Genomic DNA, 21,796 nt, shown 5'->3' on the forward strand with positions numbered 1-21,796 from the left:
TTTCTTGCTTATTAGGCAACACGTATTGCATATGGTGGGAACAGAGAATTTCGAAGAGTCGTGACCCTTGATGGCGCTCTCTTTGAGAAATCTGGTACGATGAGTGGAGGGGGAGGCAAGCCACGTGGGGGAAGAATGGGAACCTCTATTCGAGCCACTGGTGTGTCTGGCGAAGCTGTTTCTAATGCAGAAAATGAGCTCTCCAAAATTGTTGACATGTTAAGCAACATCCGCGAAAAGATTGGCAATGCTGTGAGACAATATCGAGCTGCAGAAAACGAAGTCTCTCGCCTGGAGATGGAACTGGCGAAAAGCCAAAGAGAGGTACTGTCTTCTGTGAATTTATCAGTATCATCCTCCCTATTATTGAGATATGTGATCAAGTTGCCTTAAATGTAACCAATTGTTTCTTTCTTTCATCGTTAGATTGAAAGTCTCAATTCTGAGCATAATTATCTCGAAAAACAACTAGCTTCCCTGGAAGCTGCATCTCAGCCAAAGACAGATGAAATCGACAGGCTTAAAGAGCTTAAGAAAATCATCTTCAAAGAAGAAAAAGAGATTGAAAAACTTGAGAAGGGTTCTAAACAGCTGAAGGATAATGTGCGTAACATCAGTAATTCTATTTTTGTTTTGAAATGTGGCAATATGTTTTTTTGTCTAACCAGCCATGTTTATAAAAAATTTGACTGCTTTTTTCCTTTGGGAGCTGAGATCAGTAGATGCAAAATCTATGTTGTTGTTCCATTGTATTATTACCCTGTAATATAGAACTACTGCATTTAAACTTGATGAGGTTTCTTATTTTAGGCTTTGGAGCTGCAAACCAACATAGAGAACGCTGGTGGTGAGAAATTAAAAGGACAAAAGGCAAAGGTTGAGAAGATTCAGACTGTAAGTTTGCTTTTTCTCTTAGCATGCTGTTAGTAATCTCACAGTTAAGTTTGTCCTAATTTATGTTACTCATGTTTAGGATATCGACAAAAATAATACAGAGATCAACCGGTGTAATGTTCAAATAGAAACAAACCAGAAACTGATAAAGAAGTTGACAAAGGGGATTGAAGAGGCGACTCGAGAAAAAGAGAGGCTAGAGGGTGAGAAGGAAAAGTTGCATGTGACTTTCAAAACTATAGAACAGAAAGCATTCGCAATCCAAGAGACATACAAAGAAACACAGAAGGTTTTAACAGTTCTTATCTCAATCATGAATTATCTAGATACTATTTGGAATTTTGGATAAAACTCACTGATCTGCCCTTTCTTTTAGTTGATTGACGAGCATAAAGACATTCTGACTGAATCAAGGTCCAATTATGAGAATCTGAAAAAGTCTGTGGACGAGTTGAAGGCATCTAGGGTAACAAACTACCAAATCATTTTCTTTCTTGCTGGTTGCTGTATTTCTTTGTGTTGTTTTCATCATCTAAACTCTAGTTGAATACAGGTAGATGCAGAATTCAAAGTCCAAGATATGAAAAAGAAGTACAATGAATTAGAAATGAGAGAGAAGGGTTACAAGAAGAAACTCAATGACTTGCAGATTGCACTCACAAAGCATATGGAACAGTATGTATGGTAAACCCTTCATTATATGATTACCTCATTCACATCTAAAATTTGTCATTCTATATTGCAGAATTCAGAAAGATCTTGTTGATCCGGACAAGCTCCAAGCAACATTGATGGATAATAATTTGAATGAAGCTTGTGATTTGAAAAGGGCTCTTGAAATGGTTGCCTTACTGGAGGCTCAGCTAAAAGAGTTGAATCCAAATCTTGACTCGATCGCCGAGTAAGAATTTTGTTGTTGTTTCTTCCTTACTTCGATTTACACATGTTTCTCTAGCTTTTTTGATTGTTTGCTATAATTACTTAAAGGTACCGGAGCAAAGTGGAACTATACAATGGACGGGTAGACGAACTTAACTCTGTGACCCAAGAGCGTGATGACACAAGGAAGCAGTATGATGAATTGAGAAAGAGAAGGTATCCCACACCTCTAGTTTTCTCTGTATATATATGTGTTTCCCTTTTGTTCTCGGTGTCATGAAGCGAATCTAAACTTGGATGACTACAAATTCCTTTCAGGTTGGATGAGTTTATGGCAGGATTTAACACAATATCCTTAAAGCTCAAAGAAATGTATCAGGTTAGTTTACCTTTTGAACATTGTTTACAACTCCTAAAGCTTGGCGAATAACAATATGGTGTATAATGAAAATATAGAGAGGTTTTTAAAAGTTATGAATGCTGTCTTTCTATGAATGCTGCTTTTCAAATCTTACTATAACATAATCCTTTTTTCTTTGCCTATCTTATACATTTTATCTTTATCCCTAATAAATTAGACAAATATGATTCTGCAGATGATCACTCTCGGAGGTGATGCAGAGCTGGAGCTGGTAGACTCGCTGGACCCTTTCTCAGAAGGTGTGGTTTTCAGTGTAAGACCTCCCAAGAAGAGCTGGAAGAACATTGCAAACTTGTCCGGTGGTGAAAAGGTCATTCACAAAAACAAACATCTTAACACACATTTATATCACTAGTTTGTTTGTGAACTCTCCTAAAAACTTCTCTACTTCTTTTACTTACAGACACTTAGCTCACTCGCACTAGTCTTTGCACTCCATCACTACAAGCCTACTCCACTTTACGTCATGGACGAAATCGACGCTGCTCTTGGTAACTCTTCCCATTCCCCCCAATGTCATATTTTGATCTGCCAAAAAACTCATTTGATCCCTGAACGTTTTCACTCTTTTTTTACACCAGACTTCAAAAACGTATCAATTGTTGGGCATTACGTGAAAGACCGTACTAAAGATGCTCAGTTCATTATCATCAGGTCAGTTTAATCTTCTAGTTCAATCAGTAGTTGACTTATTCAAGTTAAGTCAGTTCTTGAGGTCTAATTAAAACTATGAATTAATGGTGCAGTCTTAGGAACAACATGTTTGAGCTAGCAGACAGATTGGTGGGAATCTACAAAACAGATAACTGTACGAAGAGCATTACGATCAATCCTGAAAGCTTTGCAGTTTGTCAGAAAACTCCTGCTTAGTCCTACTCCTACTAGATGACATGTCTACCTTAACCACTTATTATCGTAATGTATGGTCTTGTAATGGATTCCTTGTTATTTCTCTCTTATTATGCAATTTGGTTTTGGACCTTTTGGCTTTGGTTTAATTTTATAATTACTCGTGCTTATTTTATAATTTTATAAACTCCTGCTTAGTTATTTATTTCTATCTTAGGGAGTATTGGTTTAGGATTTAGAAAGAATTTTAATGAATTTTTTTTAAAAAAAATCTTGCTGATTTTTAAAATCATAGAAAATTAGAAAGTAAAAATGAAGGATTCTATAAGAGACTGTTTAGGAAGTTATTTTAAATCTTGCTGATTTGTGTTTCCTAATCTTGTAAAATATTTCATAAAATCTTTTAAAATTTTTCTATTTGATGAAAGAGTTTTCATGACTTTTGTTATGAAGGAAATTATATAAAATCATAATCCAATAACACAAAATTTGAATTCATTACCAATCAAAGATTTTTTTGTTTTAATTGAATAACATAAAACCTTTAATGACTTTATAAGACTCTTAATCCAATAACACTAGATTTATCAAGATTTTAGATAACTTTTTACAAATCCACAACCAATAACACCAAATTTTTAAAGAGTTTTTAAAAGTCTTGATTGAATAACAACATATTTTACATAACTTTTAAAGTCATTAAAATTCTTTCTAAATCTTAAACCAATAACCCCCTTATTATGCAATTTGGTTTTGGTTTAATTTAATAATTAGTCCCGGTTCAATGGTAGGCTTTCATTAACCGGTTTAGTTATCGAGGGTTTGTGTTTGAGAACCCTAGATATTACGTACGGCCAAAGCTTATTCAATCAATAAAAAAAAACATTATCATTCTCTAATAAACTCTCGTTCAAGTTCTTCAAGGTGATCCCCTAACTTCAAATTCAAAGAGAAGGGACTTGTCCTTTATCTTTTCCGGTTTCAGTGTGCATAGAGATAGAGATGGCAAGCAAAGTCTCTCTCCCGGAGGAATTGGCCGGAGAAGACAATTCGTATGATGCATTGATGGGAATATGTTCGGCGATCGACAAAAAGTGTTCGGTCCTTTTCCGGATTGTGGATGCGGTTGCTGCTTTGAGCTGCGAGGCTACAAAGGCTGATGTGATGTCTTTTAGCTCGTTGGATTCAGGAGACGGGTGTGGGGACAAAGACGCCATTGCAGTTTGTGGTGACATGAAGGTATTGCTAAACGGATCTGAACTCGTTGGAAAACAACAAGTCGAAGCGGTTTCAAAGATCCCTAGAATCCACGGGAAGTTCCGTTCCGTTGTGAAGAGTTTTAGTGCTGACATTAAAGATGTGAAGAAATCCGCAAAAAACTCTGCAGGAGCTGATGAGGTTTTGGGAACATCATTGTCGTCTTTGTCAGTAGCTATTAACTACTTAAGAGAATGTTCGATGTCACGCTTGAATCTATCTTTTGAGTCTATTGTAAACGATGATTTGAGGAAGGTATTCTCGACTTTGCGAGGAAAGAGCTCTTCTGACTACCAGAATGCTCACCAAGAAGCATACACTGCTCTTTTTCGTGGGCAATACGTCAACTTTGCTCGCCTTGTGTATGAGTCTCTTGAAGTTTTGTATACTACTCTCGGTTTCGAAGCTGTGGCTTCTTTCTTCGCCCTTCACGGTGAGGAGAAGACAAAACCTGTCCCTGTCCTTGGTAAAGGGACACGCATACTTGTCCAGTTTATCAAGGAAAGATTGTTCAGTGAAGATCTGATTGAGACATCGGTGGAGGTGGAGAAAGTAGTGTCTCTTTTGCACCCGAAGGATCCTGCCTTTGCTTGCTTCTTGGCTAAAATAAAGGAGATTGTACAAAGTAACGAAACTAGAAGTAAATCCAAAAAAAACGAAACTAGAAGACTTCCAAAGCTCCCAAAGGTAATATATATATAGAATCCTCCTTAGTCCTAACATGTTACATCAGTTTCCTTACTTAAATGTTTGATTCATTACAGGGAACACGTGATTTCGCAAGAGAGCAGATGGCAGTACGAGAAAAAGCGTTTTCAATTGTACAAAATGTATTCAAGAGGCATGGTGCTACATCCCTTGATACACCTGTTTTCGAATTGAGAGAGACACTTACGCAAAAGTACGGAGAAGACTCCAAGCTGATTTATGACATCGCTGACCAGGTATAAACTCTTTTCGATTCCCGGAATTATTATTCTCAGACTATGCTTGTTCTTTGCTCATTATACAATTTATCTATATATATATCTTCAGGGAGGAGAGCTCTGTTCTTTAAGATATGACTTAACTGTTCCATTTGCACGTTATATGGCTATGAATGGTATCACATCATCATTCAAAAGATACCAAATAGGTAAAGTATACCGAAGGGATAACCCATCTAAAGGTAGATATCGAGAGTTTTATCAATGCGATCTCGATATCGCCGGTCTTTATGAAAGAATGGCACCTGATTTCGAGGTTGTAAAGATCTTGACTGAACTTCTTGATGAACTACAAATTGGTGATTATGAGGTGAAGCTCAGTCACAGGAAGCTGCTTGACGGTATCTTGGAGCTTTGTGGAGTACCACCGGAAAAGTACAGAACCATCTGTTCGAGTATTGACAAGTTAGACAAGCAGTCGTTTGAGAAAGTGAAGAAAGAAATGGTGGAAGAGAAGGGTTTGTCTTCAGAGACAGCAGACAGAATCGGTACTTTTGTAAAGGAAAGAGGACAACCTATGGAACTGTTGTCGAAACTAAGACAAGAAGGGAGTGAGCTGTTAAGTAACGAATCATCAAAAGAAGCACTTGAAGATTTGAGTATTCTGTTTGAAGCACTTGAAAGATCGAATTGCATCAATAGAATAGTATTTGATCTGAGTCTTGCGAGAGGTCTTGATTACTACACTGGCTTCATCTTTGAAGCCGTCTGCAAAGGAGCTGAGGTACGTATGTTGTTACATGTTTATTTTTTTATTTTTTTGGGATGAACAGTCTAACAAAGAAAGTTTTGATTTTTCTTAAAGGTCGGATCAATCGGGGCTGGTGGGCGATATGATAACCTTATTGGAATGTTTGGGACAAGGCAAGTTCCAGCAGTTGGTGTGAGTCTTGGTATTGAGAGGGTGTTTACGATATTGGAAGAGCTTCACAAGGAGGTATAAACTTAGAGACTTTGATATGTGTTTATGCTTCTGACATGTTTTGGTTTGTTTTGTAACTAATGAAACTACTGGGACTCTGGCACAAAGCAGGTGGTTCGATCAACAGAGACACAAGTGTTGGTTAGCGTCATGATGAAAAATGAGTTACCTGAAGCTGCAGATTTGGTAAGTCAGCTTTGGGATGCAAACATAAAAGCAGTGTTCCTTGTGAGCAAAAGACAAGAAAAGCATTTGAAGCTGGCCATGGAATCTGGCATTCCTTGGATGGTGATTGTGGACAAAAAAGAACTCAAAGGCGGTGTTGTTAGATTGAAGAATATGTTTACAGGGATTGAAGAGGAAATAGAACGACTTCCCAGAGATAGTTTCGTCGACAGACTGATGAAGCATCTCAGCACTTGAAAGCCATGTCGTTTGATCCATTATGTATTTCAGATATAAGATACAAAACATTTTCTTAATGCTACCCCAAATTCACAAAGCCTCTTATTAACTTTATAATGAGACTGATTTATTCTTGCAGTAAATGAAACTGATCACTACATATATATAGAGATGGGAAACAACACATATAAGATAAGATTCTTCAAGCCGCGGTGGTGGGAGGATCTGCGAGTACAAACTTCTCAAACTCTTCCCGACTTCTCCCATCAGGATTCTTCTTCCATTCCATAAACTTCTTTGACGCCTCTATGAATTTCTCCATATGAAGCTGCTTCCACTCCTACCAAACAAACCCACACAACATTTCACCAAAACCAGCAATATAACCTTAAAACAACACCTCATTTAACTTTTGATGAAGCAAGAAGTTTGGTTTCAACCTCAAAATCCCATTCTCCATACATATCAGGATCATCCTTGTTTGCCCATACATATGTTTCCACATTCATCTTCTCACAAGTCTCCTGAATCCAAAATCAAGAATTAAAAAAAAAAAAAAAAAGCTTAAATCTTTAAGCAATCTCAAGATCATAAAAGGAACACAATAACAGATCGTCAAAAAAAAAAAAGGAACACAATAACAAGTAGAAAACTTACAGTCAAAACAACTTGGACAGTCTTCCTCACATAATCATCTCCTTCAATCATATCTAAATTCTCTAACTGAGTATCTGTTAATCCAGTTAGTATCTGCAACCAAAACATCCAATTTCTTCAGGTTTTGTAATCTAAAACCATAAGTTCTTGAAAAAGAAGGAGATGAAAAATCATAAACCTTGCCGGTGATAACGCCATTCTCACAAGGAGATATACATGGATGCAAACGACCCTTGAGTCTATACAAGTGACTGCACAAAACCCATAAATCAGATTTTAACCAATCTTGAAGAAACCGAAGTAAAACAAAGGAAGATTAAAATCGGAGAAGGTTGACGTACTAGCCGTGGAGTTGAGCGGAGACGATGATCGGAGTGCACTCGAGGATAAGACCAACGACGGCTGGTTCTTGGAAACTGCCGTAGACGAAGACGTTGTGCGATGGCGATTGATCGGAGCTAGTCATCTTTCTGATTTCACTGAGTCTGTTTGAATCAGAGGCAGATGGTAGCTGAATGAGTTTACTTAGGTAGTGTCGTACTTTTATATTCTCTGGACTAAAGCCAACCTTACTTGACTTTTGTCTTACTGACATTAAGCCTATCCTTTTGACTCTTTTGTCCTAAAAGAAATACATAAAACTCTACAAATTCAAGATAATTAAACTCATAAAATTCTCTTATAGAAAATCTGTACGGTTACCTAACATTGAATTTTGAAAATTAAACAAAAATAGACTTATTAAATTGTTTAAAACTTCCATTTGATTCTTATTTGTCAAAATTTACAAAATTGAAGATGATAACAATTTTTTTTTTTTTTTTTTTTTTTTCATTTTATTCACGAAATTCTATATTTTCTAGAATAGAGGATATTTAAAATAAAAATTGGTGACTTACCACTTTGTTTCAACAATATTTCTTTGTTTGTCATTTTTTCTTTGTAAATAATTGATTTTTCTTTGTTATTTTTTTCTTTGGCTTAATGTGTATATATCATTAATAATGAAGTTTTAAGCTTTACAAAAGAGTGACACTTACACAAGAGCAACCTTGACAAAAAAAATATATAAAAACAAAGTTACAATAGAGTTGAGAAAAAAATTGAGACTAGTTAACAAATCTAGAAAAGCATTAGGTTTCGCCAGCGCCTCCAATTAATCTTGCATTTTTTTTTTAATTTCAATTGTGGAATAGAGAAAATTCTGTATTTCTCTTTCTCATATTATTATAAATAAAATTTAAATCATATTTCTCTACAACAGATTTTGAACATATACATCCCACAGGCTATGAAGATTGAAGAATTTGCACAAGTGGTGTTCTCGTTGGGACAAATACACTAGACTTCGCTTAATCCCTGAAACGTTTTCGCTCTTTTTACACTAGACTTTAAAAATGTATCAATCGTTACGTGAACAAGATGCTCAGTTCAATTTGATACTTTATTCCAGCCAACAGACAAATTAGTTCATGACTATTTAAGTAGATATATATAATTAATGAGACAATAAGAGGCATTGTGATTTATCTGATTACAGTATAACACTAAACACAAAAATGCTTTTATCTCAATAGACATTTAGGAAAGATAATACAACACAATGTTCACAAACAAATAAGATACATATCTTCTTTGTGCTCCCAACTCACAAAGCCTCTTATTGTATTTTGTAATGAGACGGATATATGTATTCGCAGTAAATGAGAGTGGTTGCTACGTATCTAGTAGATGGGAAACAACAATACACATAATATGAGATAAAAGGCACCCAAATTCTTCAAGCCGAAGCCAAAGGATCTGCGAGTAGAAACTTCTCAAACTCTTCCCTACTTCTCCCATTCGGATTCTTCTTCCATTCCATAAACTTATTCGAGGCCTCTATGAATTTCTCCATATGAAGCCGCTTCCATTCCTACAAACAAAACCCACACACATTTCACCAAAACCATTTAAGCAATAAAACATTTTTAAAAGTACTCATTAAATTTTGATGAAGCAAGAAGTTATCAAATGAACCTCAAAATCCCATTCTCCATACATATCAGGATCATCCTTGTTTGCCCATACACAAGTTTTCACATCCATCTTCTCACAAGTGTCCTGAATCAAATCAAGAATTAAAAAAATAAAAGTTAAATATTTAAGCAATCTCAAGATCATCATATAGTAACACAATTCCAAGGATGATTAAAGTAGAAACTTACAGTCAAAACAACTTCAACAGTCTTCGTCACATAATCATCTCCTTCAATCATACCTAAATTCTCTAAGTGAGCATCTGTTAATCCAGTTAGTATCTACACCAAAACATCCAAACCATTTTTTCAGGTTTTGTGATCTAAAAGCCCAATTTCTTGACTCAAACCCCTAAGTTCTTGTAAAAGAAGGAGATGAAAAATAAAAAACCTTTCCGTTGACTACACCATTCTCACAACGAGATATGCATGGATGCAAACGACCCTTGAGTCTATACAAGTGACTGCCAAAAAACCCATAAATCAGATTTTAACCAATCCTTGAAGAAACTTGAAGTAAACAAAGGAAGATAAGAATCGGAGAAGGTTGACGTACTAGCCGTGGAGTTGAGCGGAGACGATGACTGGAGTGCATTCAAGAATCAGACCTACGACGGCTGGTTCTTGGAAACTGCCGTAGACAAAGACGTTATGCGATGGAGATTGATCGGAGCTAGTCATCTTTTTTATGATTTCACTGTGGGATATTGATTTTGTTTGTTTGAAACAGTGGGAAGATGACAGATGAATGAGTTACTTAGTTACTTTAGTTAATTAGAATGGTATTTTATAATTCATACTCTTGAGACTATTCGACTTCTTAACTAATTTTTTGGCCAACCTGATTTGACTTTTCTCTTAATGTAAAAGCCTACCTTCTTAGACTATTTTCTTGGCCAAAATTTCTCCTCTACAAACATACTAGTACCATTTTTTCTTACAATTTTACCATTTATCTCTAAAAGTTACAAATAAATTCTACAAATTCAAAGATATATACAATTTTACCAATTATCTCTTTAAGTTACTTTATAAAAAAGCTGTGCGGTTTACCTATGTTAAATTCTCAAAATTAGAAAGATAGATTTCAAACTATTCAGACTTGGATTTGATATTTTTTTTGTCAAATTTTAGAAACTTGACAATGATAACAAAATATTTGATCACATATTACTTTTGCTTTCCGAGATTAATCTATATTTTCTAGAATAGAGGAATAAATAATTGTAAAAGAAATTTACGACTTAGACTTTTCTTTTTCTATATTTTTTTAAAAAAAATTTGTATATATATTTTTTAATCCCTCAAATATTTTTCAAAAGTGGTCACCAACATGAGCCACCAAGCTGGATGAGTGCATCTATGAAGTAAATAGGACACTACAAAAAAACAGTTTATTAGTGACGAATTTTAGTGACGGATTACCGCCGTCGCAAAGTAATAACATAATCGCGTCGACTTAGCAATGAAGACACAATTCGACATAAATACGTCGCCATTTTGTGACGAACGTGGTCGTCACTAAATCGTGGTATGATAAAGTCGATATTGTGGCGAACTATCATCGAATCTTTCAGTCGTTGCTAAATAGATACTATTTGCTACATACTTGCGATGAACAACTTCAGTGGGAAAGTGGTTAAACACGTATCTGTTGTAGTGTACTTTGGCGTCACAAAGTTGTCACAACAGGTTGTCGCTAGTTCGTCACAACAGGTTGTCGCTAGTTCGTCACAACAGGTTATTGCTACTAGCTAGTTCTTCAAGAGGTTTTTAGTGTACATGGCGTCACAAATTTCTCACAACAGGTTGTCCCTAGCTAGTTCGTCACAAAGGTTTGTATTGTACGTGGCGTCGCAACGTCGTCACAACGGTTTGTCTCTAGGTAGTCACAACAGGTTGTCGCTACTAGCTAGTTCTTCACAAAGAGTTTTTTTTGACGTAGCGTCACAACATGTCGTCGCTAATTCATCACTAATGCGGAACAACCTTTCTCAGACCCATAAATGTATTTAAAGAGTAGTGAAATTTTCTTGAAGAAAACGTAACTAGGTCGTCACTAAGTAAAAAAATTCAAGTTTCCCTCCAGCGGCAAAGCAAAATATTTCACGTACGTTTACAACGTTTTTGTGACGATTCGTTGCTAATTCCTCACTAACGAAAAACATCAAAATTTCTCACTGGCGGGAAAGCAAAATTGTTACGACGAATTAGTAACGTATCGTTACAAAAACATCACAACATTTACTTTTTTCCCATTGGCCGCTTTTAAGGTGAGAGAGTTGTGTCTTTTTTGTGACGAACCGTAACTCTCCTATAAATAAGCTTGTTTCTCTCCATTATTGCTTGTTTATACAATTATCTCTCTCACTCCCTCGTTTCTCTCCCTATGAAGCCTCTCTTAGTCTCTTACTTAGCCAAATCAAACGTATATCTTTTAATTATTTCTTTATTTTTTATTTAAATGTGATTTATTTATGTTAAAGTAATGATGATTTATAGTTTGCAGTTTTCATCGAAGAAGAAGAACCGCATCTATGGGGTCGGGTCTATTCGAGATGTTCCTTTGGCTATTTGGAGAAGACTCAGCTCAGTTGAGGGCACAATTGCAAGAGGCACAATCTGAGATGCTCACCATGCGAGAAGCCCATTCTAACGTAGCAGCAGTGTTACAGCGACGACGGACGCCGTACTCAACCAATGGATCCGGTTCCAGTCGGAGTTCGATCGTGCTGCGGTTTAAGCGGCAAACACGGATCTCAAGTGATATTAACTTACGTGATTAGTATATTTTGTAGTAATAAAACAATTCTAAATATAATTTCTTTTATTTAACATTTAATTTAAACGCCTACTCTGTCTCTATTTAGCGATGATTTTGAGAAGTCACAATAATCGTGACGATATTGTGACGAATCATTATTTGTGACGAGCTAGTAGCAACGTTTAGTTAGTCGTCACAAAAACGTTGTTATATCTCATTTGCAACGATCTAGTGGCGAATTCTGGCGTCACTAAAACTATGTTTTCTTGTAGTGGAAGGAGCATATGCTTTTGTTGTTGTTGAAACTATTAGACGAGTTGGTGTATATCTCTGTAAACTATTTAGTGGAGTGCTCCATGCCCATTTGCTTATATATCCTCTTTCGTTTCTACAATTTTTCTTACATGTTTTTTCCTTATATACAAAAGATTGGTTACATTTTCTTTTAATTTCATTTGTGGAATAGTGAAAATTCTATATTTTTCTTTCTGATATTATTCTATAAAATTTAAATCATATTTTTCTACTATAGATGTTTAACATATACATCCTCATAATAGAGAGAGAAAAAAACCCCGTAAAATATATGTTTTTTTCGTTTCTCCTAAATTTTTAAGATATTAAATTTTTGTTATATCGTCATAGATATAAATGTTAACTTATACTATATTTAACAAATGACAATTTGGCCGAGTGGTCTAAGGCGCCAGATTTAGGCTCTGGTTCAAATCCCACAGTTGTCAAATATTTTTTCAATTTCTTTTTTTTTTTTTTTTTTACTTTACATTAAAACCAGAAAAGAAAAAGAAACTTTTAAACATATATTGTATTGACTAACTAGTCGGATTCAAGATTCGAAAATTTCAGAAACCAGAACGTACCAACAAGAGATTCATAATAATAACACAAACAAAAATCACATAGAAGTAACAACAACACACAAAACACATAATTTCAAAAACACTCATAACAGTTATTCACTCTTCTCCTTCCAAGAGTAGTAGATAAATAACAAATGATGTTTCAGCTCATAAAACAAACAATCAAATCAATCCTGAGACAACACCAATGGCCCTATAGCCTCTTCTCTACTCTTGCCATTTGGATTCTTGTTCCATTCCAATACTTTCTTAAACGTCTCCACGAACTTCTCCGCGTGAACCACTCTCCATTCCTAACAAACACATCACACAACCATCCCAACATCAACCATCTACAACTACGATTCCAGTATGATTTAGCCACTATAGTTGACCCAATTACGAAATAACAAACCTCGTAATCCCATTCTCCATACATTCTAGGATCATCTTTATTAACCCAAACATAAGTTTCAACCTTCATCTTCTCACCATTGTCCTGCAAAGTCACAAATTTACATCTCACATTGTAATCAAAAACAAAACAAAAGATCTGAAACCAAAACACACACACACACACTTACCACTCTTACAACTTGAACAGTAACTCTCTCATAATCAACACCTTCAATCACATCAAAATTGTTTAACTCAGCAACGGATACTCCAGTTATCACCTTCACCACAACATACCCAATTCGATTAAAAAACTAAACCCAAATTCATACATCAAAATCAGAAAAAAAAAAAAAAAAAAAAAAAAAAAAAAAAAAAAAANAAACCTTTCCGTTGACTTTTCCAGATTCAAAAGGTACAATACATGGATATGGAAGACCTTTGAGTTTATACCTATGACTGTTAAAATATACAACCCAGAAATTAAAAACCATCATAGAGAGACAGAGAGAGAAAGGAAGAGAGAGAGCGTACTAGCCATGGAGAACGGCGGGGACAGTATCGGCGGTGCGATCAAGGATCACGGCGGCGACGGCGGGTTCTAGAATGCTACCGTAGACGAAGACGTTGTGAGATGATGGTGGTGGTGGATCAGAGCTACTCATCTTCTTCTTCCTCTTTGGTTTTTGATTTGATTTTGATAAAGTTGGCAATAATGAAATTTTTTTTGATGAATAGCTGAGAAATTAGATCCCTATTTTTAAACTTTAATGATCAAATGAGTCACTCTTCTCTTTTCACCCACTTTATATTTGCTGCTTAATTTATATTATGATCAAGTACCCACTCAATAGTTAACCCAGTTTATTAGAATGAATATTTTAAATATCATTTGAATAGTGTTAATTGGTGGAATAGTTTGATTTAGGCATGCTACTTCTGTTAGCTTGGATCAAACTACTAATCAATTATAGTGTTAATATTTTAATTTGTTTTATTATACACTTCCAATTATTTCTCTGATAGCAATGTAAGTACCTAAAACTCCAACAAAAACACTCAACACCACCATTCCACACAACATTATAGTCTCAAACCCAATCTTCTTGTAATTTCCAGAGATCTTCAAGTAACACAAACAAGGCAGAAGTATGGAAACCGTGACGCTCAGTAACGCTCCAACCAGCGACATCATATAGCCGAAAAAGGGAAGTGTCTCGGCGATGAAGACGCTACTTATTATGAAAAACGTGCTGATCAGGAGATGCAAGTATGTCTTTTTGGCGTAACTCGAAGGAAACCAATCTTTTATGGTGTTCACCGTTGGTGTGATCATCAATGCGTATTTGGCTACAGGGTTTACTAGGGTTGTGTATATAGCCACCTTCGAACTCGTCTTATGAACTGGAAGATTCAGTGTTATTTGTGATAATGTTTGTGATCCATACATCAAGTAGCCCAATACCGCCATTGAGGTGTATCCTATGGTGCATAACATAAAACACACAAGTAGGACCTGCAGGCCAAAAAGAAAAAAAGAAAATGGTGAAATTAAAGGACCCGAACCCGAACCAAACCTGATTCGATACCGAACTAAGGGAGAGGTATTGGTTTAGGATTTAGAAAGAATTTTAATGACTTTGTGTTTTTAAAAATCTTGCTGACTTTTAAAATCATAGAAAATTAGAAAGTAAAAATGAAAGATTTTATAAGAGATTGTTTAGGAAGTTATTTTAAATCTTGCTGATTTGTGTTTCCTAATCTTGTAAAATCTTTCATAAAATCTTTTAAAATCTTTCTATTTGATGAAAGGGTTTTCATGACTTTTGTTATGAAGGAAATGATATAAAATCCTAAACCAATAACACAAAATTTGAATTCATTAACAATCCAAGATTCTTTTGTTTTGATTGAATAACATAAAACTTTTCATGACTTTATAAGACTCTTAATCCAATAACACTAGATTTATCAAGATTTTAGATAAATTTTTATAAATCCACAACCAATAACACCAAATTTTTAAAGAGTTTTAAAAAGTCTTGATTGAATAACAACATATTTTACATAACTTTTAAAGTCATTAAAATTCTTTCTAAATCCTAAACCAATAACCCCTCCTAACAAAACCATACCCAAGTTTTATGCAAACAAACTAGATTAGCTAAATCAAGGGATGTAATTAAAAATTAATATTTAATTTCTATTAAATATGAAGAAAATATACATTTAAATATACTAAGATATTTACTTATTTTTTATTTATCCAAACCGAATCAAATCCAAATCAACAAAAACCTATATAAACCGAAACAATCTAGACGGGGGAATAACGATTGTTGTAGGCCTAGGTAAACCATAGCAAAATGTATTTGTTGGTTAGTGTAGAAACGACTTACATTGTTGAACTGATGTTTGCTTTTCATAGAAGAATACAAAGTGGGCAAAACTGGATGCGCACCATAGCAAAAAGCATATAAGCTCAAAGCTGTAGGGATCCCACTCCAATTAATCAACTTTCCCTTTTGATGAAACCCAATTCCATCAAATGCTCCAACCCACGATATTGATCCAAGAGTCACAGTCGTAGCTAAAACCCCACTCATAGAAACATAAGACAAGACGCTAAGATTATCCCACCATAGAGTCGGCATGATAACGAGTGAGACAGTGGCCATGAACGCTTGTTTGCCATTCAATCTCAATCCGATCATTTTTATGTTAAATCCGGGGAAAAGATTGTGAAGATTATCTCCCTCGAGGATCAAGAAACCTGTGGTGACTAGATAGAGTTCTAGGTGCATGAAGAGTGACACAATGATTCTCCCTGGTCTACCAAATGCGCGTTCTCCAATGTCCGGATATGTTTTGATGTTGCGGTCCGCATTCATACATTTTGTAATGAGCAAGGATGTGTAGAAGGCGGTTGCGGCTAGGAGTAACAGAAGTGAAAGACTCAACCATCCTCCACGAGCAAGTGAATATGGTACCGACAATATCCCAACTCCTAAAGCCATTGAATATCATAATAAGTGGTATCAACTAATTATTATGTCAGAAAGACAACTAAACAAAATAAGTGTGAATTGAAACCACATATGAAATATTCACCTGAAAGAGCATTGAGTGCGTTGAAACATGTCTTAAAGAAAGAGGAACTTCCGACGTTGTCACGTTGTCTTTCGCCGTTATCTTCTTCCATTGCTAATGAAGTCTAATAAGAAATTAAAAATGAAGAACTATGATCATCAAAGTAATTATGTTTTTGTTTCTAACTACTTTAAGAGAAAAATTATTGAAAATAATAATAATTTACATCTTTATGGAGGAAAAAAAAAGAGAGTAGATATTGCGGGAAAGAAGAGAAGAAAGAAATACAATATGGTTGAGTAATTTAAAGCGAAAGCAAGAGAAGCGTGGTTTATTGATCATTTGATTGTGACTTCTAAATACACAATAATAATATTGCTAACTTTGCTTAGTTTATTACTTCTCAAAAATCATGGAAGCAAACTCTAAATTGTTTACCTAAAGAAAATAAAATTTGGTTATAGTCTCAAAATTTAAAGGTATCGTTAGTTACACATAGAAAAGACATGAAATATTTTGACATCTCCAAGGTAAGCTCTAGAAAAACTAAAATGTACCTTGAAATTTGTTAGAATTATGAACCAAATTCAGAACCCAAAACCTTTTTACTATCTTAGTAAAAAAGCAAAATAGAGCTAAAGCCCCTGAGAAAAAATATATTCTCTTTCCTAAGATAAATCCCTAAACTCTAGGATGAAGTTCACAAACAAAGGTTCAACACTATTTATAAGCAAAAATAATCCCAATAAAATTATTAAAAAAAAAAAAGTGGAAACTCTAATGGACTAGGACCATAAAAAATTAAACAAACTTGTAGAGTTGGTGGTGAGAACTATTATAGCATTGAGATCATGAAAGAGGAATGAGTGGAATCATACACATTTGCAAGTAAGAGGAAACTTTTCGGTGTTTAGTTTTTAAAGTGATGATAAATAAATGTCCAATACGATAGGGATTCAATGCCAACTAATTAGTTTTTTAGCTTTTTCCATCGTTTGTTAAAAAAAACAAAGGTATATGATAATATAACAGTCTGGGTTTTAGATCAAAACCAGGAAACAATTCAATAATTTAAACCATCAACGCTCAATTAAAATATAATATCACACACCTTAAACCTATATTGTAGACTCTAACCTTTTTTTTTGTGTGCAAATTGTAGACTCTAACCTAAGCCTAAACTTTTAACCCTCAAACATAAACTTTATTCCCTGGAATCGAAAAAGACTCAGCCTAAAACATATATAGACTGCCTTGTTTGTAATTTTGATATTTTCTTTAGGATTTGTATTTTTTCCCTAATCATCCCAATTAAATTGCTACCGCAAAAATTATGAGTTAAAACAATTTTAAAAAGAGATTTCGAAAATTAGAGGACTATGCATGGACAAAAACTTCAAAAGCTTTGTGGTGTAACAAAGAAAAATTGAGAATAAAAGAGATCGAACCGGAGAAAAATAAGGAGAGACGACGAGCTTGATGAACCGTGAGAAATCACACGAACTTGCACTAGTTTATGACAGTTGGTCAAGTCACAAAATTAGTCATCAAAGGAAATTGGTGATTAAAAGAGTGTTTTTGGTTTAGTGAAAAAAAGAGTCTTCTAGAATTTTGGTGGAAATTTAAGAGTTTGTTATTGGGAATATGCATAATATTTGGGATTTTGGTAGAATTGTTTTTACATAAATATATTTACTTCTTCTATAAATGAAAGCGTTTTTTTTTTTTTTAAGAAGTTTGACCAAAGAATAAATAAAAAAGGATCAGAATATGTTAAGCAATTAAATAGTAGCATGAAATAGAGCACTAGACGAAGTGATATCCTTGTCAATATATCTAAATAATAATAAAGTTTTTTTTGGGGCAAATAATAATAAGGTATATATACCTATATTTTATCTAGCAATATTCTTAATATTAAGAAAAATACTCTAGAATGGCACACATTTGGGTTTTTGTTCCAAAACTAGTACACATGCTGAAATGTTCCAAAACTAGCATACTGAGTAATTAATAGAGAGATATATTCTTATTTTAAAAAATTCAAAAAAATCAAAACCCGTTCTCTTACATTTCTCTCCGGCGAAGCTTGATGAATTTTTCGATCAGAGATCTTCATTTCTGATCTCAGATTTTCCCGTGAAGCTTCAGGTACTAAATCCGTTAGAGTTTGAAATTGTTGGGTTATCTTTCTTCTTCTTCTTCGATCGATAGCTTCAATCATTGATTTCAGAGTTTGAAGATCTCTCTTACATTTCTCTCCGGCGAAGCTTGATGAATTTTTCGATCAGAGATCTTCATTTCTGATCTCAGATTTTCCCGTGAAGCTTCAATTAGGTACTAAATCCGTTGCCTTATCTTTCAATTTTTCTTTCTTCTTCTTCGTTTTTAGAGTTTGAAATTGTTGGGTTATCTTTCTTCTTCTTCAATCGATATCTTCAATCATTAATTTCAGAGTTTGAAATTGTTAAGTTCTTTGAATTAAGGAAGAAATTGCGACTTATGGCTCTATATAGATGAATTAGCAGATTCGGTAGTTTTTTTGTTCTGTGATTTTGGTTTTGTTGGCTTGATTGTAGAATGTTGGAGATATACTCTGTCTTTGGTGAGTGGAAAATTAATGACAAGCTTCATTGGAGATTCTTCGTTGATACAAACAAAGGTGGATGTCTTTGTGAAGTTTCTGAGAATATCACTTACAAGGATTTAATGAAGATTGTTTTTGAAGATTTCGGACTTGATGGTCTAGTTAAAGAGATTTCACTCAGCTATGAACTTCCAAAGATGAAATTAATTGTAGAAGATTCTCCTCCTATCTTCATTCGCAATGACCGCCAAGTCTGCACTTTTATCAGGAAGATACAAGAAAATCCTGAGATAGGACGTTTGTGTGTATCGGTAAGTACATGACTTTTACTTTTGTTTTCACTGTAACTTTCTTATACTTAATTCTTCATAGTTTTTTAACTTAATTCTTCTTGTAGGAATTTGATCAATCATTTGGTAGTGATATCTCAGTTTCTAAGCCACTTGGTGATACATGTTCAACCGCTGAAAAAGCAAAGAACAATAATTCATTTGCCTTGCCTGCTGATCGAGATCCTATTCTGATCTCTGCAGGAAGTTCACATACGACTGCACATGAAACACACAAGGTTAGATTCCTTAATATAAGTTTTTAGACAAGATTCATATATGTTTAGGAACCCCTTCCTAAATCACAGAACATGATGAATATCAAGAATTTTAAGGATGAACTACTTAGGAACGGTTCAAGTATAAAGCTATAGTTACTTGCAAATGTTACTTTTCATTTACTAATCTTTTTATTTTTCTAGGAACTTAATCGGTCTATTGGAAGTGATGTTTCTACGACACATAATGATATAGAAATCTCAACAGCTGAAAAAGGAATAGGATCTTTTTTAGAGAATTTGGTTCCTGCTCCAGATCTCTCTCCTATATCTATGGTAGGTTCACATTCAACTCGAGGGGCTGATGATATATATGTGGACAGATATTTCAAGAACAAGGAAGAGTTGATGTTCAAGATGAGAAACTGGGCACTTGAATGGAGGTTTGAGTTCAGAGTTCGATGGTCAAACAAAACGAGAGTTATTTTGGGATGTGTTGATGATAAATGCAGTTGGCAATTGCGTGCGACTAGGCTAAAATCATCTGAATTCTTTGTGGTGAAGAAGTATTGTCATGAACACAATTGTGACACAACCCACAGGAATGCCAACCATAGACAAGCAACTGCAAAGTTGCTTGGGAGTTTTTACTGCAACAACTATGGAGAAAAGAAAGTTGGTCTCAAACCAAAACAGATTATGGAATTGGCCAGAAAAGATCATGGAGTATACATACCATACAAAAAAGCCTGGAGAGCAAAAGAGGAAGGTCATAATTTTGTTAGAGGCACTGCTGAGGACAGTTATTTACATCTAGGGAAATGGTTGTACATGGCAAGGGAAAAAAATCCAGGAACATTTGCTTATCTTGAGTTGGATCCTATGAAGAATTTCAAATACGCATTCATCTCATTTGGCCAGTCGATTAGAGGTTTTTCTTTAATGAGAAGAGTGATTGCTGTTGATGGTACATTCCTAAAAGGAAAGTATAAGGGAACTTTGCTAGCAGCTACTGCACAAGATGGAGATTATCACTTATACCCGATAGCATTTGCCATTGTTGATTCAGAAAATGATATTGCATGGAATTGGTTCTTCAGGTGTTTGCTCACTATCATCCCTGATGCACCAGATTTGGTATTTGTTTCTAACCGTGCTTCATCCATTGAAAAAGCAATCTCATAATTGTATCCAGCATCCCATCAAGGCATTTGCAATTTTCATCTCAAAAACAACATCAAAGTAAAGTTCAAGAGTAAAAGCTTCTTGCCTCTTGTCGAATCAGCAGCTAATGCTTTTACGTTTCATGAGTTTGAAGGTGCTTTTAGGGATATACAGAATTCTAATCCAAAACTGGCCAAGTATTTAGAAGAAGCTGATTTCAGGAAGTGGGCTCGTTGTTATGCACCATCTAACCGCTACAATATTATGACAACCAACATTGCTGAGTCATTGAATTCTATGTTAAAGGATCCTCGGGAGCTGCCAGTGATTTCACTTCTTGAGACAATCAGGATAACCCTTACAACATGGTTTCATGAGCGACGGGAAAAAGCTGCCAAACACAACAAGCGTGCTACACCAAATTTTACAGATAAGATAATATTAAGCTTCAGTAAGGCAATGAAACTAGATGTTTTTCAAGTGGATCAACATGAGTTTGAGGTCAAAGATGATAGGAATAAGTTTGTTGTTCACCTAAAGAACAAGACTTGTACCTGAGGTTTCTTTGACATTGAAAGGATTCCTTGCATTCACGCCATTGTTGCTGCNAACCGTGTTTCATCCATTGAAAAAGCAATCTCATAATTGTATCCAGCATCCCATCAAGGCATTTGCAATTTTCATCTCAAAAACAACATCAAAGTAAAGTTCAAGAGTAAAAGCTTCTTGCCTCTTGTCGAATCAGCAGCTAATGCTTTTACGTTTCATGAGTTTGAAGGTGCTTTTAGGGATATACAGAATTCTAATCCAAAACTGGCCAAGTATTTAGAAGAAGCTGATTTCAGGAAGTGGGCTCGTTGTTATGCACCATCTAACCGCTACAATATTATGACAACCAACATTGCTGAGTCATTGAATTCTATGTTAAAGGATCCTCGGGAGCTGCCAGTGATTTCACTTCTTGAGACAATCAGGATAACCCTTACAACATGGTTTCATGAGCGACGGGAAAAAGCTGCCAAACACAACAAGCGTGCTACACCAAATGTTACAGATAAGATAATATTAAGCTTCAGTAAGGCAATGAAACTAGATGTTTT

The 21,796-nt window shown here is 34.9% G+C and overlaps 7 protein-coding genes across 8 annotated transcripts in view; 3 read left to right on the forward strand and 4 right to left on the reverse strand.

The window, feature by feature from the left end:
• The window catches only part of LOC104710733 (structural maintenance of chromosomes protein 4-like), an 8,815-nt gene extending 5,602 nt beyond the window's left edge, over positions 1-3,213 (forward strand). The window contains exons 18-28 of the mRNA XM_010427382.1: positions 811-894; positions 974-1,183; positions 1,271-1,360; positions 1,448-1,569; positions 1,640-1,795; positions 1,882-1,989; positions 2,092-2,152; positions 2,370-2,504; positions 2,598-2,685; positions 2,776-2,848; positions 2,941-3,213. Of these exons, the coding sequence (XP_010425684.1) occupies positions 811-894; positions 974-1,183; positions 1,271-1,360; positions 1,448-1,569; positions 1,640-1,795; positions 1,882-1,989; positions 2,092-2,152; positions 2,370-2,504; positions 2,598-2,685; positions 2,776-2,848; positions 2,941-3,064 (1,251 nt within the window). The 3' untranslated portion in view covers positions 3,065-3,213. The remainder of the gene's footprint in view (positions 1-810; positions 895-973; positions 1,184-1,270; positions 1,361-1,447; positions 1,570-1,639; positions 1,796-1,881; positions 1,990-2,091; positions 2,153-2,369; positions 2,505-2,597; positions 2,686-2,775; positions 2,849-2,940) is intronic.
• LOC104715116 (histidine--tRNA ligase, cytoplasmic-like) lies at positions 3,981-6,655 on the forward strand. The gene is made up of 5 exons (XM_010432558.2): positions 3,981-4,987; positions 5,065-5,244; positions 5,336-6,010; positions 6,092-6,223; positions 6,320-6,655. The coding sequence occupies exons 1-5, from the start codon at positions 4,046-4,048 to the stop codon at positions 6,629-6,631; spliced, it is 2,241 nt and encodes a 746-aa protein (XP_010430860.1). The 5' UTR covers positions 3,981-4,045; the 3' UTR covers positions 6,632-6,655.
• Positions 6,670-7,865, reverse strand: LOC104710734 (protein AIG2 A-like). The gene is made up of 5 exons (XM_010427383.2): positions 7,612-7,865; positions 7,449-7,521; positions 7,271-7,363; positions 7,054-7,137; positions 6,670-6,953 (listed from the first exon to the last, which is right to left on the reverse strand). Exons 1-5 carry the CDS (start codon positions 7,863-7,865, stop codon positions 6,816-6,818), a joined length of 642 nt encoding a protein of 213 aa, XP_010425685.2. The 3' UTR covers positions 6,670-6,815.
• LOC104710735 (protein AIG2 A) lies at positions 8,819-10,059 on the reverse strand. The gene is made up of 5 exons (XM_010427384.2): positions 9,845-10,059; positions 9,680-9,752; positions 9,478-9,570; positions 9,290-9,373; positions 8,819-9,185 (listed from the first exon to the last, which is right to left on the reverse strand). The coding sequence occupies exons 1-5, from the start codon at positions 9,967-9,969 to the stop codon at positions 9,051-9,053; spliced, it is 510 nt and encodes a 169-aa protein (XP_010425686.1). The 5' UTR covers positions 9,970-10,059; the 3' UTR covers positions 8,819-9,050.
• On the reverse strand, positions 12,877-14,145 carry LOC104710736 (protein AIG2 A-like). Its single transcript, XM_010427385.2, has 5 exons — positions 13,843-14,145; positions 13,695-13,767; positions 13,497-13,589; positions 13,328-13,411; positions 12,877-13,226 (listed from the first exon to the last, which is right to left on the reverse strand). Exons 1-5 carry the CDS (start codon positions 13,971-13,973, stop codon positions 13,101-13,103), a joined length of 507 nt encoding a protein of 168 aa, XP_010425687.1. The 5' UTR covers positions 13,974-14,145; the 3' UTR covers positions 12,877-13,100.
• Positions 14,289-17,072, reverse strand: LOC104710737 (vacuolar amino acid transporter 1-like). Of its 2 annotated transcripts, none has more exons than XM_010427386.1 (4): positions 16,956-17,072; positions 16,420-16,522; positions 15,708-16,315; positions 14,289-14,824 (listed from the first exon to the last, which is right to left on the reverse strand). In XM_010427386.1, the coding sequence occupies exons 2-4, from the start codon at positions 16,508-16,510 to the stop codon at positions 14,306-14,308; spliced, it is 1,218 nt and encodes a 405-aa protein (XP_010425688.1). In that variant the 5' UTR covers positions 16,511-16,522; positions 16,956-17,072; the 3' UTR covers positions 14,289-14,305. The 2 variants fall into 2 exon arrangements, with proteins under 2 accessions (XP_010425688.1, XP_010425689.1); XM_010427387.2 differs by lacking the exon at positions 16,956-17,072 and adding an exon at positions 16,625-16,933.
• Positions 18,909-20,717, forward strand: LOC104715117. The gene is made up of 3 exons (XM_019229891.1): positions 18,909-19,296; positions 19,383-19,553; positions 19,737-20,717. Exons 1-3 carry the CDS (start codon positions 18,979-18,981, stop codon positions 20,715-20,717), a joined length of 1,470 nt encoding a protein of 489 aa, XP_019085436.1. The 5' UTR covers positions 18,909-18,978.

The sequence above is a fragment of the Camelina sativa genome, chromosome 9, assembly GCF_000633955.1.
Source record: "Camelina sativa cultivar DH55 chromosome 9, Cs, whole genome shotgun sequence".
NCBI classification, from domain to species: domain Eukaryota; kingdom Viridiplantae; phylum Streptophyta; class Magnoliopsida; order Brassicales; family Brassicaceae; genus Camelina; species Camelina sativa.

Coding starts and splice junctions, on each gene's coding strand:
- LOC104715116 (XM_010432558.2), top strand. CDS start 4,046: ATGGCAAGCAAAGTCTCTCTCCCGGAGGAATTGGCCGGAGAAGACAAT. Junction 5,245..5,335: donor TTTATGACATCGCTGACCAG/GTATAAACTCTT, acceptor ATATATCTTCAG/GGAGGAGAGCTCTGTTCTTT. Junction 6,011..6,091: donor CCGTCTGCAAAGGAGCTGAG/GTACGTATGTTG, acceptor TTTTTCTTAAAG/GTCGGATCAATCGGGGCTGG.
- LOC104710734 (XM_010427383.2), bottom strand. CDS start 7,865: ATGTCAGTAAGACAAAAGTCAAGTAAGGTTGGCTTTAGTCCAGAGAAT. Junction 7,522..7,611: donor TCCGCTCAACTCCACGGCTA/GTACGTCAACCT, acceptor GGTTTTGTGCAG/TCACTTGTATAGACTCAAGG. Junction 6,954..7,053: donor ATGGAGAATGGGATTTTGAG/GTTGAAACCAAA, acceptor TTTGTTTGGTAG/GAGTGGAAGCAGCTTCATAT.
- LOC104710735 (XM_010427384.2), bottom strand. CDS start 9,969: ATGACTAGCTCCGATCAATCTCCATCGCATAACGTCTTTGTCTACGGC. Junction 9,374..9,477: donor CTGTTGAAGTTGTTTTGACT/GTAAGTTTCTAC, acceptor GATTTGATTCAG/GACACTTGTGAGAAGATGGA. Junction 9,186..9,289: donor ATGGAGAATGGGATTTTGAG/GTTCATTTGATA, acceptor TTTTGTTTGTAG/GAATGGAAGCGGCTTCATAT.
- LOC104710736 (XM_010427385.2), bottom strand. CDS start 13,973: ATGAGTAGCTCTGATCCACCACCACCATCATCTCACAACGTCTTCGTC. Junction 13,412..13,496: donor CTGTTCAAGTTGTAAGAGTG/GTAAGTGTGTGT, acceptor GTGACTTTGCAG/GACAATGGTGAGAAGATGAA. Junction 13,227..13,327: donor ATGGAGAATGGGATTACGAG/GTTTGTTATTTC, acceptor TGTGTTTGTTAG/GAATGGAGAGTGGTTCACGC.
- LOC104710737 (XM_010427386.1), bottom strand. CDS start 16,510: ATGGAAGAAGATAACGGCGAAAGACAACGTGACAACGTCGGAAGTTCC. Junction 16,316..16,419: donor CGCACTCAATGCTCTTTCAG/GTGAATATTTCA, acceptor CAATGGCTTTAG/GAGTTGGGATATTGTCGGTA. Junction 14,825..15,707: donor GCAAACATCAGTTCAACAAT/GTAAGTCGTTTC, acceptor TTTGGCCTGCAG/GTCCTACTTGTGTGTTTTAT.
- LOC104715117 (XM_019229891.1), top strand. CDS start 18,979: ATGTTGGAGATATACTCTGTCTTTGGTGAGTGGAAAATTAATGACAAG. Junction 19,297..19,382: donor TAGGACGTTTGTGTGTATCG/GTAAGTACATGA, acceptor TTCTTCTTGTAG/GAATTTGATCAATCATTTGG. Junction 19,554..19,736: donor CTGCACATGAAACACACAAG/GTTAGATTCCTT, acceptor TTATTTTTCTAG/GAACTTAATCGGTCTATTGG.